The sequence below is a fragment of the Gopherus evgoodei genome, chromosome 20 (genome assembly GCF_007399415.2).
Source record: "Gopherus evgoodei ecotype Sinaloan lineage chromosome 20, rGopEvg1_v1.p, whole genome shotgun sequence".
Taxonomy (NCBI): Eukaryota; Metazoa; Chordata; order Testudines; family Testudinidae; genus Gopherus; species Gopherus evgoodei.
In genome coordinates this window covers 8801922-8819400 of record NC_044341.1, presented here as the reverse complement: position 1 = coordinate 8819400, position 17479 = coordinate 8801922, and the positions used below count along the sequence as shown (strand labels likewise).

Genomic DNA, 17479 nt, shown 5'->3' with positions numbered 1-17479 from the left:
CGCCACTTTCCGTTTGGGCTGTCTTGTCAAAATACCCCCGGGCACGTACTGGATTTAGCACCCTGCGAACTTGTGTCCCTGCAGAGCTGAAAAGAGAGCCACCGTCTGCCCCCAAGGCGGTTGGAGTGGTAGATTTCAAAGAATATTTGCTCGCCAAGCAGAAAATCAGAAAAGCAGATCGGGATTGCGATGGAGGGAGGGAATATTTTGGTAAAAGCCTCCGTTACTCGGGAGAAACCTGTAGAGCAACTGGGAAATGAGGCAACCAGCGGAATCACTGGAAAATGTGCTCCCTGCAACTGACTTTCTGCATTGTTTGCCATGTTGTATGTAAGAGCAGTCTGTAGAACTAACTCTCTGTGTGTACACACACACACACACACACACCCCATATTGTGTATGTATTGCAGAGAGAGAAAACCAGCATTTATCTCTGGCTTCTCCAGTAAACCCACTCAGGTGCATTAAACCCCTGGTGAAATTCTCGTGAGCTGCAACGTATAGAAAATATTAGACACGAGAGTCTAGGATATCTTATCTTTTTAAAAAAAAATTTATTGTTATTTTTGGCATGGAGTAAAAGTGCAGCTAAGTGTTTGAGGGGGTTCATTGGGGAATGCCCTGGGGCTGGCGCTGAGAAAGTTTAGCTGTGATATTCGGCAAATTCAATCACCTGACAAATTTTATTTGCTCAGATTAGCAGATCAGAGCCGTTCACAAACAGTGACAATATCAGCGATCGTTTGTGATTCACACCACTTAGATCTGGATCGTTCGAATCCGTTTCCACTGGCAGGACGTTCCCAGCTGGTACCGACCATTTTAAACCGCTTCCTTTTGACGCGGGGAGTTTTAGTGGCAGATTTCGATCACTGGAAAGAGACTGAAAAGTTAGACATTTATTTTCTGCTTTAGTCTCTAAAAACCAGGTGCTCCAAAGAGCTCGGCTTCTATTCAGGCAGCTAAATAAACCAGCCAGGTTCTCCCCTGGCAGCGGTTGAGTGAGATTTTGACAATCTGGCAACTTCTGTGAGGCCAAATCGTGGATAAAACCTGCCCTGAACAAAAAGTTCCTGTTGGAAAAGCAGCTGAGCTCGCTGTAAAGAGACCTCCCCCATCTCTTTCTCATGATATTAACCGGGAATAAATCGGGGGGGGGGGGGAATAAATGTATCTAGTTTAACATAAAAAGAAACAAACAAAATCCCCCAAATCGAGTTTAAATGTCAGAATAAATTCTGAACCCCAGAGGAATGTTCCTGTATTCCCCCTCCCGTGTGCTTGATCCCAAAGATTGCGGCAAATACAGCCTGTAACACAAAGTTCCCCTTTTGGGGGGAGTCTGTGGGAGCTTTCAAGGGGCAGATGCTGCTCTCCAGGTGAAAGAGCCAGTGTCTGTGTCTCTCCCGTGGGGAGAAAAGGGTCGGTAAAAGACTTTCTCGGGTCGCTCCGCCGCATCTTCGGGGAGCACATTGCTTTTAAGCCCGGGGTCGGATTGAACAAAGCTGGCTGGACACAGTGGGAACCTCCTGGCTGCATCCTGCTGTTAGCATGGGACTAATCGAGGGAGCCAGGTTCGGGGGCGGGGAAGAGGGATTGGTGGGGAGACGTGGGGGGCCAACGGGGTGAGGGGCTTTGATTCTGCACAAGCTAGAAAACGGAGCCGCCCCGAGCTGGCAAAGCTGCTCCCGGTTGCCCGGGTCCCTTTTCTCTTAGGGCCATTCAGACGTGGCTAAAGCGCCAACTAGCGGCTGAGTCGGAGAACTTCACTTCCTCCGCCGTTCAGCTTGGGTGTGGCTGACCCGCCCCTCCAGGTTTTCCAGCGCGCAAACATGGGTGGGGGGGTGACAACCCATCCCAACATCTGTGAGCCCCTTCCTCCCCCCTCCCCCCAAAACACGCCCTTTAAGTGGAGCCATGGAGGAACTTGGCTTCGTTTGCAGATACCCCTTCTACAAAAAAATCTTTGGAAGAGACAGATCATTTGGGTCATATCTACCCACTCCCCGCTGCCAGGGCTGTATTCAAATCTCTCCCCCGTTACTGGGTTTGTAAGTATAACCAGACATTGGTGCTTTCTGTGGAATATGGCTCTGTCGATCTCTTTTGTTGTGGAAAAGAACAGGGGTGATTCTACGGACCTCAGACTTTCACCTAAAAAGGGAAAGAATTGTAGCATTGTTAAGAGTTGATTAGACACGCACGTCGATTACAATCACAGCTGTGAGACAAATAGAAATCTGTTCTTCTGGATTTCTCCCTTTGTGATTTCATCCAGCCGTCCGCCCCGTCCCTCCTCCCCTCCGCACCCCCATTCAATTTTCCACGATTGTGTTTCAAGATGGTCTAAGTTTGAGGTTTCTTTTCATTTAATGTTCATTATAGAGAAGTCTAAACACACACACACACGCAGAGAAAAGCAACTTTCAACATGAGCATGTTTGGATCCTTTTTACTACATAACCAAACCATTCACAGAGATCTGGTTATTGAAAAATTATAAATTGGCTTGGAAAAAAATGTTAAGATTAGTGAAATTGACACGAGTTTCTTCTGTTTAAGAAACACTGCAATGTTGGCTCCTGAGGGCAGGGGACTGGACTCGATGACCTCTTGAGGTCCCTTCCAGTCCTAGAGTCTATGAATCTACGAGTCAATTTTCTAGATTAGAATTCTATAGGATAGGATCAAAGTAAACAATCGTATAAAATGATATGGAGAAAAGGTTCCAGGGAATGAATAGAAATTGGAGGGATTTGGAAGACAAAAGCCCCTAATCGAATTCAATGTGTCGGTGCTGCCGCAGGATCAACCTTCTTTCAATATCTACGACCTCAAAAGAAAAGTGGTTGTTTTTTTTTACATAGTCCAATGAACAGTTTACCCAGCCCAGAATCTAAACAGTTTCTGATCCGGTGTAGACTGAATGGCTTGCTACAGAGAACATGCCATGTGCCATAAAGGAATTTGTAAAACCCACCAGCGAAGCTGTTGAAGTGAAGCAATCGATTTACCTCCCTGGACATGATGGTGCAGAAATCTAACGTCCTTTTAGAAATGTCAGCAGTTAAACTGTGTGTGACGGTGCTTTAATTTCCATTGGACATATTAGTATTATTTGTGTTCAAATGTGACAAAAACCCTGTTTGGTTTTATAGATTATTCTGCGGTGCATTTCGTTGTAGCGGTTTTATAGTTTATTAGACAGACGATTTATCTGTTTAAAAAAAACCTGTATGCAAACATGAAACAAAAACTACAACCGATCAATTAATTTTATTCTTACAGAATCAGTATCATTTTTGCCCCCTACAGATTTTGTTGTTCAAATTCCATTTTGAAAACATGTATTTCCCTGGTTTTAAATCCAAACAAATGCATTGGGAAGGATCATTATTACTGTTTTAAGAGTTGCTAAACTAGACATTATTTTATTTTTGTTTGTTTTTAAAAAGGATAATAGTAAATAGGACTTTGTCCTGAAACGATCGGCTTGTCTATCTGTGCCTGTGTCAGTTTCACTCTGGGCCAGTAAGATAGTGGAGGAAGCGTGTTAAGAAAAGAAAAGCCCCCAGACTCCTTTGCACAATGTATTCTTAGGTCCCTATGTCAATTTCCGTCTGAAAATGCAGTTCACACTGGCTAAACTGCAGACTGATAATGAGGGCTGTCGGTTGTGTCCTTTTGGTGTTACACACACAGCAGTGAGTTGATCATTAGTAAATAATCCCTGGATCTTTTTTTCCTTTTGGGTTGGACATTTTAACAAATCCTAGCAAATCGGTCAGCCTCGCTGCTATCTCGCTAGCGCTCTGCGAAAGCGTGGCATCGCTCTGCGGTTTCTTGGAGAGGTCGAGCCTCGCTCGTTTCTTATTTTGACCCTTGGACGCTTTTTTTTTTTGAGGCGGCAGGGCTGCCTGTCGGCTCCAGACACGTTTCGCTGTCGGTGGCAGTCGTGTTCGCAGGGTGGGATTCAGACGGGCATCTAGACGGACTCTCGGCTTAAGAGCCACGTGTCCCTGCAGCGTGTGAAAGTTTGGGGAGACTCGGAGGCCATTGCCGCAACTGTGGCGTCCTTGCACCGTGCTCCGTCCCGCAATAGGTGAGGCTATAAAGCAACGTTTTAATTGGCCCCGGCCGCTTAATGAAGCCCCGCTGAATGGAGCGCTCTGTCTATGCGTGTTTTTAATGTGCCACCGGTCCGCTAGGTGCGTCCTCCTTCCAGGCTGGGGCTTGGGGGCGGGGCTTCCCGCAGAGACCCACCCCCTTGCCTCCTCGCTCCGCCCACTCCTCCCCTTGCTTCTATCGCTTTCCCAGGCAACGTGTGCAAATGAGGGTTCCCGGCCCTTCCTCTCCATTGGCGCTCCTCCCCGTCAGTCAGCGAGCAGCTCCGCCCCCGGGCTGCCTTGAGTAGATAGGGGACCTCGGAGTCTGTCTGCGGACTCTTTGGGCTGGTTTGAGAGCTCGGCAGGGCTCTGTGGCGAAGGGGGGCAGTGTCTGCCACCTGCGAGCCAGAGAAGTGGGGCTGGGGGAGCCCAGCTGTTCAGGATTGGTGCCCCACTCCCAGCGAGGACTGTGCTGGGAACGGGCCGGAGAGGACGGTGGAGCTGTTTCTGGGACTCGCTTGGGGGTTGGCGGGGGCGCGTCTCCTCCCAGACTCGCTGCCTGGAGGCTGGGCCCTCGGGTGCCAACTCAACTCCCGCAGCGCTGCACCTTCGGGGGCAGAAGTTTGGCTGGAGGAAAGCCCCCAGCGACCGCGCACCGATTTGCAAAGCGGCTTCAGCACCAGAGAGGAAGGAAACATCCCGGGATCGAGCGAGGGCTCCGGCCAGCTCCCCAGCAGAGCGCACGGAGACCTGCCCAGTGCCAAGGGACCCGTGCGCGCCCGGGCAGACTCGCCCAGATCCGGCAAAGAGGGGGACTCGCTGCCTGACTCCAGGGCCGCTGCTGCGGGCAGGGAGGGAGGAGAGAGCCCAGGAGCTCGCCACCCGAGCCCTGTCGCCACGCGACGCCAGCCCGGCGCCGGAGCCCACGGGTGACCCTCAGGAGCCGGGGTCCCCTTTTGCCCCAGCTGTGACTCGACCTTTCCCCCGGCTCCTTTGGCCTGAGGAGGAGGCGAAGGGCGCTGCGGGTCCCAGCCCCTGACAGGGCGGAGGCGCGTTTCCTGAGCGCAGGTCACACCCCGACTCCCTCGGCCGCTTCTTCTTTTCCTGCTCTCTATAAAGCGCTGCCCCGAGAAGCTGCATCGGACCCGGCCGACCCCTGGCTTGGAGAGGGCAGCGGCGCGCTCCGGGCGCCTCTCCCCAGCTCCCCCGGCCCGCCAGCCCCCCGCGCCCCTCGCTCGCCGGCTCTCTAACGCCCGCTGTTGTGATGCGTATTCCCGTAGACCCCAGCACCAGCCGGCGCTTCACACCTCCCTCCACGGCCTTCCCCTGCGGTAAGATGGGAGAGAACAGCGGGGCGCTGAGCGCGCCGGCGCCGGGCTCCCGAAGTCGGCCCGAGGTGCGCTCGGTGGTGGACGTGCTGGCGGACCACGCGGGCGAGCTGGTGCGCACAGACAGCCCCAACTTCTTGTGCTCGGTGCTGCCTTCGCACTGGAGGTGCAACAAGACCCTGCCGGTGGCCTTCAAGGTAAGCCAAGGGGCGGGGAGGGGGAGGCAGATGTTTCCAGAGCCGCCAGATGTGGCTTCTTCCAAAGGGCTGTGTCTGATCCCCCTGAGCAATGGCTGGGGGCGGGAGGAGAAGGGCGCGAGGCTTTTTTTTAGTGGGGAGAATCTTACCTACGAAAATCAACCTTAATATTTGCACTCCTGCTCCCGCCCCCTGTTCATTTTAAATCAATTCTGCCTTCACTTTCGGGGCGCGTATTAATTTTTAATCAAGCTTTCGCGCTACCCTACGGTTATAACATCTCCGATAGGGTTAGGAGCTGTCAGGGAACTCTGAAGTTTAATGAGAGTCGAGGCTAATTACCTAAGTGGGGTGGGGGGGAAGATCTGCTCTGAAATAATAAAGGGAAGAAGTGAACTGCAGAGACAACTGGGCTTCATTAAAGAGCAGCTTCCATGTCGCTTCGTCGTGGCTTTTGTCCCGGTTGTAATTCACTCAGTCAGTTGGCTCCTATGGGATATTTAAACATTAAAAATCGGCCGGGTTTCTGTTTCTGGATGTATAGACTGAACTGGGGGAGGGGGGCACTATACGAGGAAGAAAGATAGCAGACAAAAGTGACAGTCACCTTACACAGACCCAGATCTTTCACCACGGATCAGAGAGACCGCAAAAGTCTGACAAAGGAAAACCAAATATTTTCCCTTATTCTGGATTCATGATCAGGCCAAACAATACAGGCGAAAGTAAATCTTTCGCGGTCAACTTGAACGCTGATCCCTTAAGGATTTATGGAGTTTCTCGTCAGTTTCTTAGGAAGAATGGGAGGGTGTTAAAATATAGACATGGAAAAAACCAAACAAACCAGGAGCTGAAGGCTGGAGTTAATAAAGAAGGACGAAAACCTTTCAGAGCGCTGTGTTGCAGCGGCTATAGGCTAGCAAGAAACGGCGACACCGAAAAGGTTCTTTATGGGGGACACATATGTAATTTTTTGGGGCTATTGCAAAAAATAATTATAGGTGTGCGGTAGGGAGATGTGGCTAGAAAATTGATCTGACCTGAATGGATGGAAAAGGGAGTTAATATAAAAATGATATAAAGAAACTGAAAACCAAACCCAACACATTCAAACCAGTGTTGTTGTGTTTTGGGGGCGGAGGGAAGTGATGAATGATCGTTTAAAACTCCAGTTTAATTTCTTTTACTCAAATGATAGACCGACAAGAAAGCAGCCTGAGCAACAGCAGTAGATAAAACCAAAAGGGCTTGACATCATTGGTGCAGATAATATTTTAGGAGCACAAACGTTTAGCAAATAAGCCTGGGGAAATGATGGAAGTCAGAAGATACATTTCAACTGTAGGAGTGTAAATATCACTTTTGAATGCTGTCTGCCCTCTCAAATCAAGAAAAGGCTGAAAAAGAAAATTAATCCCTGCTTAAAAACCCGCGAGAGATATTGAAAGTCTTTGGGAAAATATGAGTTCCTTTATTTCTGACTTTTCCAAAAATTTAAAGCTTAACAGAGCTACAGCCAACTGAAATCAAAGCGGAAACCTGGTAGGTTTCGATCCAGGGTATTTAGAGGGAAACTGTCGTTTTGCATAATAGCAAAAAAATGAGCCCTCTTCTCTTGATGTTTTCAGGATGTTGCAGCCCCTAAATTACATGGCTTTTAAAATATTCTTCAGCTCCAGCGGTTTATCTGAATCCTTTTGCAAATAGGTATTTATATAAACGAGCGTGGGGCAGAAAAACTCCCTTTGGCAATTCTTTTAAAACGAATCCAGGCTCGGCTGTATTTTCTAGAAGAGGATATTTTGTGTCGGCTTCCATAGGTGTTTAGAATAACATGCACCTGGCCCTTTTAAGGACTGAAATTTTGACAATATTTGGAATATTCTGTGGGGTTTTCTGTTAAAACTGTGTTGTGGTGTGTATAATAGACAGCTTAGCTTCTGAAGTGGAAATAAAAGACGAAATCCTCGAGTATGTAACTGAGTTACATACAATGAAATTATTGACATGTAAATTCTCTTCCATGCTTGGATAGTGCTATTAGCGATCATCGCAGGGGGATTATATCGAGAGAGATTTCTTACAAGAGAAATCCAACTGTTTTCACTCAGGCAAAATTTTCACTGAAAATTATTCACATTTTAACAGTATTTTGACTGTGACTTTTAAAAAAACCCCAGGAATTTCCAAAAATATATAAATCCACTTATTAAGAAAACAGGGATCATTCAGCTATCGAGACACAATTTGCCAGGTTTATTTGATGAAAGGAACTTGAATTCTTTTGAATGTTCTTAAAGAAATATATTTCAGTTTTAATTTTTTTTAAAAATCAATACTTTTCTCTACTCAGAATGACAATTCCTCCTGTCTGGTTGCAGAATGATGAGCCTGCTTTGATCAGCTTAATAATAATTATTATTATTAATAATGAATAATATAAAATAACTTTGTTGCACTGATCTCTAGGTGGTAGCCCTTGGAGATGTACCTGATGGGACTGTAGTCACAGTCATGGCTGGAAACGATGAGAATTATTCTGCAGAGCTCAGAAATGCCTCCGCAGTCATGAAAAATCAAGTGGCAAGGTTTAATGACCTCAGATTTGTTGGGCGAAGTGGCAGAGGTAGGTAACTGTCACCTACGTGACTGTACAATGCTTTGATTTTAAAGCAGCTGCAAATCAGCATGGAGATGGCTTTGTAGCTGTGGAATGGCCTTCTAAAGTGTGGGGAGGAGGGGAAATCATTTATAACAATGTGTGATTTCACGAGAGGCACCAGAATTGCCAGCTTTTGAAATGAGCGATGCAGGACTTAATAGTGCTCCCAGTGAAGTCAATGGAGGTTTTGCCACTGCTTTCAATGGAATCAGAATTGGGCCCTTTCAATTATTATTAGGGTCAGTACACGCTGGATTCCACTGCTTTGCGGTGCAGCTATTCTTTTGGGCTTTACCTACATTTATGCACAAAAGTCATACGTCAAGAAGGAAAGCAATCTATTTTTAACATACGAAGCTGCTGATTACTGTAACCTAAATCTGCTTGCTTTCGTCTTTCACCCTTCCACACTAAAATTGCACAAAAAGACACGTATCCATTTTTCCAGACTGCAGGCCTGATGCAAAGCCAATTCAAATCTGTGAAAAGATTCTCGTTGGATTAGTCCATAAATGGATAGCAGCTTAAAGATCCAAATGTCTCTTCAGTACCGCTTTAAACACAGTAACTTATACTGTGTCTGTTCAGGATTTATAAGAAGGGAAGTAAATATTTGCAGTGGCTGGACATAGTCAACACAAGCTTATAATTATTACTAGAGCTTGTAGATGGAGAGTTTGAAGTGTGACTAATCCTATTCCCCTACCCTACCCTCACTCCTCAAAGAAAAGGAAGTTATTAGTAAAATATATTGTTGAATATTATAATCAATTTACGGTACTTCCAGGTTAAATGCTAAACTTATTAGAGGACGAGTTAAACAAACAAACAAAAAGATTTGAAACCCTTCTGAAAAGAAATTCCAGAGTGCAGTATATACCATGACATAGTGTCATATTCTAAAGGTGTGAGACCAACCTAATTTATTAAATTTAATAGTTATAGGACATTAAAGCAAGACAAGTTCAAATTAGAAATAAGGCACAACTTTTTAACAGGGAGGGTGATTTACCATTGGAACAAACTACCAGTGGAAGTCTTCAGAGCATGACTGCAGAGAAGATATGCTTTAGTCAAGCCTGTTATTAGTCTTAATGCCGGATTAACTGGATAAAATTCTATGACCTGTGATATACAAGAAGTCAAACTAGATGATCTAATGATCCCTTCTGGTCTTAAAAAGCTATGACACTATAATTTAATCTTAAACTAATCATAATGCATAACTTTTAAAATCAACTATCAATTAAATGACATTGTGCTATATCACTAACTACAATTCTAAACTATACAGCAGGCCAGACGACTTTTGAAGGCAAGTATTATATCCCTTACCGTCATGCATATTCATTGCAGCCATATTTGACATAGAATTTTAAAATTTCGTCACCAGTAAACCCTGCAGATTTAAGCAGTTCGTTCTTCTCAAAAAGTTAAACCCAATATTTTAATGGCCATATGGCAGTGTTTTCTCTAACTTTTCAAATGTATACATACAAATGTCAAAGATATTTTGGCTTCTCAGCATTAATTAAAACCAGCAATGTTAAAAATTATTTGCATGTAATAATTGTTTACTTGTTACTCTTTATGAAACTGGAATAGTTTACATTCTTTCAGACATTTCCGTTTTCCTGTTGGCTCCTTTTCCAAGTTGCAGATTTTCTTTAAAACTCTCCACTTAACTGGTTGCAGGTTGATGGATGGAAAATGTTTTTTCTTTTATGAATTCAGCTTTCTTCTCTGTAGTCAATTATTCTCTTAGGCTCTCTCTTTTGTTCATCTTTCTTACACAAATTTCCAACCCGAATGAGTAAATGATGGATTCTCTGTAACTTGATGTTTTAAAAATCAAAATTTGAGGACTTCAGTAACTCAGCCAGAGGGTAGGGGCCTATTACAGGAGTGGGTGGGTGAGCTTGTGTGGCCTGGGATGTGCAGGAGGTCCGACTAGAGGATCTTTCTTGCCCTATGAATCTAACCCAATCTCAGCCTGACTCTTGAATTCATTAGTAATTTTCCTCCCCTGGGTTCCCATGTTCATGCCCTGAAACAGGAGTTCACTGTCTCTTGAAAGTACTTATGCGTACAGTCTGTCTCCCAAACCATGGACCTGATCAAAGCCCATGAAAATCAGTGGAAAGGCACCCATTGGCTTCAATGGGCCTTGGGTCAGGCCCCATGTGCACTCATGACTTAGGCACGTATGTTGAGACTAGACCCTAACATGCTGCTTTCTCTGAGCAACAAGGAAGTCAATAGGAGTTTGGGGAGGGTAGAAGCAAGAATGCACAACCTGGGCCAAATTCTTCTCTCTTCGATCTAAAATTACTCAACTGACCTCAGTGGAGTTACTTGGAATCTGCACTGGAATGTGTGTCCATTTTCTAATTTATCTGTACCTCACTTATCTATGTGGTATGTGAAAGTACCTGTGTACATGCTTAACTTTAGGCACGTGCCTACAATTGTACACCACGCTTAAGCACTTTCCCAAATAGCGAGGCTGAAAGCAGAATTTGGCCAAATATCTTTTTAAAAAATTAGTGATAGAAATGATTTCTGTTAGGTTTCTGCTTTCTCTGTCACACTTTGCTTTCTCCTGTTTGAGCTTTTAAATCTCTAAGAGGGCCAGATTCTGCGCTTGTCTACACGAACAGAAATCTGGAGTGTTGGATGTGAGCAGAATTTGGGCCTCTGATTCATGTATGTTTCCGTTTCAGCTATGAGAGAGATGCATGAATTGTATGTGTAAAACCCGATTAGACCGAATCTACTCCAAGATCTCATCATACCAGATTCTGGTATATTATTATTATTATTTATTAAGGTAACACTGATAGGCGCCAACTGAGATCGGTGCCGCATTATTCCACGAGCTGCACAAACACATAGCAAGAAAAAAATCCCTGCTCCAAAGAGTTTACAGTCATAGACAAGGCAGAGACTTGGGGGGGGGGGAAGAAAAATATACTTACTCCCATTTTACAGATGGAGAACAGAGGTACAGAGAGATTGAATGACTTGCACAAAGACCCATTGAACATTATCTTGCTCTGGGAGTAGCCCCATTGAAATCAGTGGAACTCCTTATGGAGTAAGGTACTACTCAATGTGAGTAAGGGCGTTTGGAATCTGGCCCATAATTAGCAATTTGCCCAAAGTAGGAAGCTTGGAACGTGAACTGAGGCCTTCTTATGCAGTCAGGCTGCCTAGCATGATTGATGTTGTGCATAATGGTGTGTCTGGGGAGGGAGATGGGTTGAAATTGCTCAAGTTGTACTTGTTCTAGTCTGTCACCAAAGAAGGATGGGAATGAGTAAATTGATGCTGAGTAATAATAATCATCATCATTTGCGCTATATAATGCAATTCATCTGAAGATCTCTACACTGCTTTAGAAACACTAAGCATCGCATATTGCTATCAGAGGAATACAGGTTGCTCCCACTGAAGACAGTGCCCCTAGTGAGGAAGGAAAGTGTTATTATGAACCCTATGTTACAGAGGGTGAAACTGAAATTCAGAGAAGTCAAGTAATTTGGGTAAAATAGGCAGAGCTGGGAAGAGAATCCAGGGTTTAAATCTCCGAAATGTCCAGACTAGGCATTAGACCAGACTGATCATCTGAACGTTAGTGTTCATGTATTTGTGCTAAGCTTCGTACCAAATAATTTACTGGAAGACTTTTTTGCCTCCTGTTCTGTTTGCGAATTGCGTGCGAGTAGACAGATATTGTCTCTAATCTTATTGCCTATAGCTGAACTTGCTCCGTGAATAAACTCTGCTAATAATTCCTGATCTGTAAGTTATTTCACTGAGAGAATTTTGCTATGGGATGTTCTCACTGTGTTGGCTAGTTCTGACTGGATGCAAAGGTCATGTCACATTATTTTTGTTTCCTACCCTCCATAAGTGGAACTTTTAAACATAGGTTGTGAGTGCAAATACTTGCATTTGATAGTGAAATGTACTGTGGGGAAAATTCACCTCTATGCAGAAAGCCAGTAAGAAGGTATTTGCACCATTTAAGTCCTAATCTGAGATTTTAAATGATACCTGTGCTCTGTGCTGGCTCTCTGCATCAGGGTGAATTTCACCCTTTACATGAATATTCCGCAGTATCCATTTAAAATTAGCCATTTTCCATGAACAGTCCTGCAAGGAAATATTTTCAGTAAAATAGATGTGAGACGTTAACCCACAGGGAGAGACTCCATCTTTTTAAAATTTGATTTTAGATGAATAAATCATTTAATTGCAAGGTTTGTTTTTGTCACTGGATTTGGGGTGCGTGGAGGTTTTGGATAGGGCATCCCTTTAAAATTATTGTAGATCTCAAAAAAAATGATATTGGAGCGAATGATTTTTTTTTGCTGTACAGGGTTTGCTCAGCTATAATTAATGACAGCCAGTGAAAAAGTGTGTCTGTGGTGAATGCACAAGGACCTAAGGGCAGTAAAATGGGATTTGTCCAGACCAGATATATGGTAGCAAAAGTGCTTTGTGGCTGGTAGTCAAGGTGAAACAGCTACAAGCTCATAGCACAAACAGTCCTGAGAGCTGGCAGGGGTAGTGTCCATTATAACAATGGTTTTGTTAAATCTTGCATTCTGGCTAGACAGTGAGTCTGGTGATAATATCAGTGAGCCTTCACCGGTGCTGAGCGCAGCCCAATCTAGAAGGGCAGCTGTGAGCTAATGGTTAGGGCATAGGGCCCAGAATCAGGACTCCCGGTCAGGCTGCTTTTCTCTTCCAAGCTCTGAGAGACTATAGCCGAGCGGTCAGAGAAGGCAGTCGGGAGGCAGGATTCTTGGAGACAGATCTTCAGCTGGTGTCAACTATGGCAGTTCCCACCAGCTGAGGAACTGTCCCTTGGGTTGCATCCTTGGCTGTGGCAGAGAGTATTGGCTAGTGGTTGGAATGGTAGGGGAGGAGTTTGGAGACCTTGTTTCCATTCCTGGCTCTGCTGTCGTTGAGTCACCCTGAGACCTTGGCCAAGTCATTTAGCTTCTCTGTGTCTCTGTTTCCCCATCGGTAAAACAAAGATAACGATAGCTCACCCCTTGGCAAAGTGCTTTCAAAGCTCTGGGTGAAACAAAGTGTGTCTATATCAGTGCAAAATATTGCTACTTCATTATTAACAAAGACACAGACGTTCCCCGAGCCATTTGACAACATTATCCCGATTTAAAAATAAATAAGCTATTAACTTGGAAAATGTAATGTAACCCCTCATCCCTACGACTGGTATTTTAAATCATTTTTCTGGCAGCCTGGCTCCTGATCGCGGTCCCTCACCCCAGTACACCTTAGTGCTGTATAGACAAGGAAGCAAATGAGTACGAGCCCACAATCATCAGAACCTCAAACCCTCACTGGTCTGCTTTCGATTTTGCAAAACTGAAAGCAAGGGGGGTTGGTTTGGATCCTGTTTCCTTTTTATCTTTGTCCCCAAAGTTCGGGGCCATTCAGATGCAAGGTTCAGCTCTTATGGCCCCTGTCTCCAGATAATGAGGTGAAGAACAGCAACAGAATGAAGAATGGAAGGAGGGTGGGGAAGAGCAGAAAAGAGGCAAGAGAGGTCTGCTGACAGAAGGATGTTCATTTAATTTCAGAAAGGGGAATTGAGCAAAAATGAGGTTAGTTAAACAGAAATTAAAAGGTACAGTGACTAGAGTGAAATCCCTGCAAGCTGCATGGACACCTTTCAAAGACACGATAATAGAGGCCCAACTTCAATGTGTATCCCAAATTAAAAAACACAGTAAAAACTAAAAAAGAGCCACTGGGCTTAACAACCATGTAAAAGAAGCAGTGAGAGATAAAAAGGCATCTTTTTAAAAGTGGAAGTCAAATCCTAGTGAGGTAAATAGAAAGGAGCATAAACAGTGCCAAATTAAGTGTGAAAATGTAATAAGAAAAGCCAAAGAGGAGTTTGAAGAACAGCTAGCCAAAAACTCAGAAGATAATAACAAAATATTTGTAAGTACATAGGAAGCAGGAAGCCTGCTAAACAACCAGTGGGGCCCCTCGATGATCAAGATACAAAAGGAGCACTTAAAGATGATAAAGCCATTGCGGAGAAGCTAAATGAATTCTTTGCTTCAGTCTCCACGGCTGAGGTTGTTAGGGAGATTCCCAAACCTGAGCTGTCCTTTGTAGGTGACAAATCTGAAGAATTGTCACAGACTGAAGTATCACTAGAGGAGGTTTTGGAATTAATTGATAAACGTAACAGTAACAAGTCACTGGGACCAGATGGCATTCACCCAAGAGTTCTGAAAGAACTCAAATGTGAAGTTATGGAACTATTAACTATGGTTTGTAACCTGTCCTTTAAATTGGCTTCTGTACCCAGTGACTGGAAGATAGCTAATGTAATGCCAATATTTAAAAAGGGCTCAAGAGGTGATCCCGGCAATTACAGACCAAAGCAGATTGAAGAACTTCAAAGTGATCTCACAAAACTAAGTGATTGGGCAGGAAAATGGCAAATGAAATTAATGTGGATAAATGTAAAGTAATGCACATTGGAAAAAATAACCCCAGCTGTACATACAATATGATGGGAACTAATTTAGCTACAACTAATCAGGAAAGAGATCTTGGAGTCATTGTGGATAGTTCTCTGAAAACGTCCATGCAGTGTGCAGCAGCAGTCAAAAAAGTAAACAGGATATTTGGAATCATTCAAAAAGACATAGAGAATAAGATTGAGAATATCTTATTGCCCTTATATAAATCCATGGTACACCCACATCTTGAATACTGCATACAGATGTGGTCTCCTCATCTCAAAAAGGTGAAAAGGTTCAGAGAGGGGCAGCTAAAATGATTAGGGGTTTGGAACAGGTCTCATATGAGGAGAGATTAAAGAGGCTAGGACTTTTCAGCTTGGAAAAGAGGAGACTAAGGGGGAATATGATAGAGGTATAGAAAATCATGAGTGGAGTGGAGAAAGTGAATAAGGAAAAGTTATTTACTTGTTCCCATAATAAAAGAACTAGGGCCCACCAAATGGAATTAATAGGTAGCAGGTTTAAAACAAATAAAAGGAAGTTCTTCACACAGCTCACAGTCAACCTGTGGAACTCCTTGCCTGAGGAGGTTATGAAGGCTAGGACTCTAACAGGGTTTAAAAGAGAACTAGATAAATTCATGGAGGTTAAGACCATTAATGGCTGTTAGCCAGGATGGGTAAGGAATGGTGTCCCTAGACTCTGTTCATCAGAGGATGGAGATGGATGGCAGGAGAGAGATCACTTGATCATTGCCTGTTAGGTTCACTCCCTCTGGAACACCTGGCATTGGCCACTGTCAGTAGACAGGATACTGGGCTGGATGGACCTTTGGTCAGGATACTGGCCGTTCTTATGTTTTTATGCTCATGACAGTAAATTAAAAAAAATAAGGGCTTTGTCATGCAGATATTGACTACTGGATGCAGTGCCAGTGAAGTTAATAGAATTGCACATGGTAGTAAGTACTACTCTTGGTGGTAAATGTTTGCTCTATCTGTCTGTCTATCCTTATCATCCAAATGTGTGTATCTATCATTTAAAAAATACTTTATTTTATGGGCCCAATTCTGGAATCCTGACTCATGCTGAGAAGTTTGCTCATGCCCTGAGCAATCTCTGGGACCGGTGACACAAACCTATGGTTGCACAGTTGGGCCCTCGGTGCCCAGGTGCTGGGGGGCAGAGAGCTCCAGGTCTGAGAGTAATGATGGGAAGTGAGTTGACAGCACTGGGTTTCGAGGTTGGATTTGCATGGGGAGGAGGAAACGTCCTGTCACATGAGAAGAAGGAAAATGTTCTAGGTAGAGAGGAAAAATAATCCTGGCTGTTATAATGTATCAAAAAGGATTCTGGCTTTGATTCAGAAATGGGCCCAGCTCTCTCAGTGGGAGGTTTGCCATTGACTCCAGTGGGATCAGGCCCAATTTCTTGGTACCTGCCAGCAACAAACAGTGCCTCACAAATTTAAATATATGAATCAGATGCTCCCTTAGTTTCATTTGTACAGCAGCATTTGTGGCTTCATGATCATTTCCGAAATCTGGCCCTAAGCTTTCCAAGCCTCCGGATGCACTCTGCTTACTGAAGAAATCAACCCATGTGCATTTCCTCTCCTTTTTCTCTCTCTCCCTTTAGGAAAAAGCTTTACATTGACAATCACAGTGTTCACAAACCCCACACAAGTCGCTACCTATCACCGAGCCATTAAAGTGACTGTGGATGGACCACGGGAACCAAGAAGTAAGTTATGTATTTTATTTGGAAGCGGGTGAGTAGGAGAGGGTGTGTGGAGCATGCTGATATTACCACGTATATGTGTGTGAAAGATGCTTATGTACCAGTGCACAGCCCAGTCAGGCTTTTTATTGTGTTAAAGTGCGTGCCAGTGCTGGCCTGTCATGAGAGCACTCGGAGGGGTCTGATTTGCAGCATGTGCAGGGTTTCTTTGGGACAGTGAATGCTGTAAGCACACACTGAATATGTGTGTTGGAAGCTGCCTGTGTGCTTGAAAGCCTGTGTGCTTACACAAATAGCACTATGAAGATGATTGGTGGGATATGGTTTTACTGCTTATAGCCCTCGGGATGCTATAAGCAGTAAAACCAAATGCTGTTGGCTTAAAAAATAACCACTGGCTCAAATCCTGAGCAATGCAGAGCACTTGCTAGTCTCATTGAAGCCAATGGTGCCCAGCACCACTTAGTACATGGACCCTAAGCAAGCCCATTTCTTGATGTGTTTTTCTTAGATTATTAAAACAGAAAGGGCTTTAAAAGTCCCGTTTCCTTTTCAGGGTTCATTGTCTCTATGCATTTCTCTTCATCAGAGTCATGCAAAGCGCTGAAGCCAGTTGCCCTCTTTCGTTTGTAGTCAGTTTTGCTTTCAGGTTCCCAGCACTGCGGCGTTCGGCAGGCATGTGCTATTCCTTTGTTTGAAAAACTCTCCGCTCTTGTTGCTCTTGGGTTTTGTTTTGATCAAATGCTGGACAAAGCTGAGTTGAGGGCATCTCAAATCTGCCTGCCCCATGTGACGTGAGCTAAGCGGGTTCGGGCAGTCCTAGATTTGCATGGCTGCACCATTGAATTCAGGAGCGCTGGGAAAGTCCTCTGGATGGAAGAATTCTTCCAGCATTATGATTTATTGGTACTGCAGTAGCACCAAG

At 44.5% G+C, this 17479-nt stretch overlaps 1 protein-coding gene across 1 annotated transcript in view; it reads left to right on the top strand.

Moving 5' to 3' along the window:
- The window catches only part of RUNX3 (RUNX family transcription factor 3), a 116286-nt gene that overhangs the window by 49812 nt on the left and 48995 nt on the right, over positions 1-17479 (top strand). Inside the window, 3 exon segments of the mRNA XM_030539279.1 lie at positions 5387-5631; positions 8101-8257; positions 16453-16557. Of these exon segments, the coding sequence (XP_030395139.1) occupies positions 5387-5631; positions 8101-8257; positions 16453-16557 (507 nt within the window).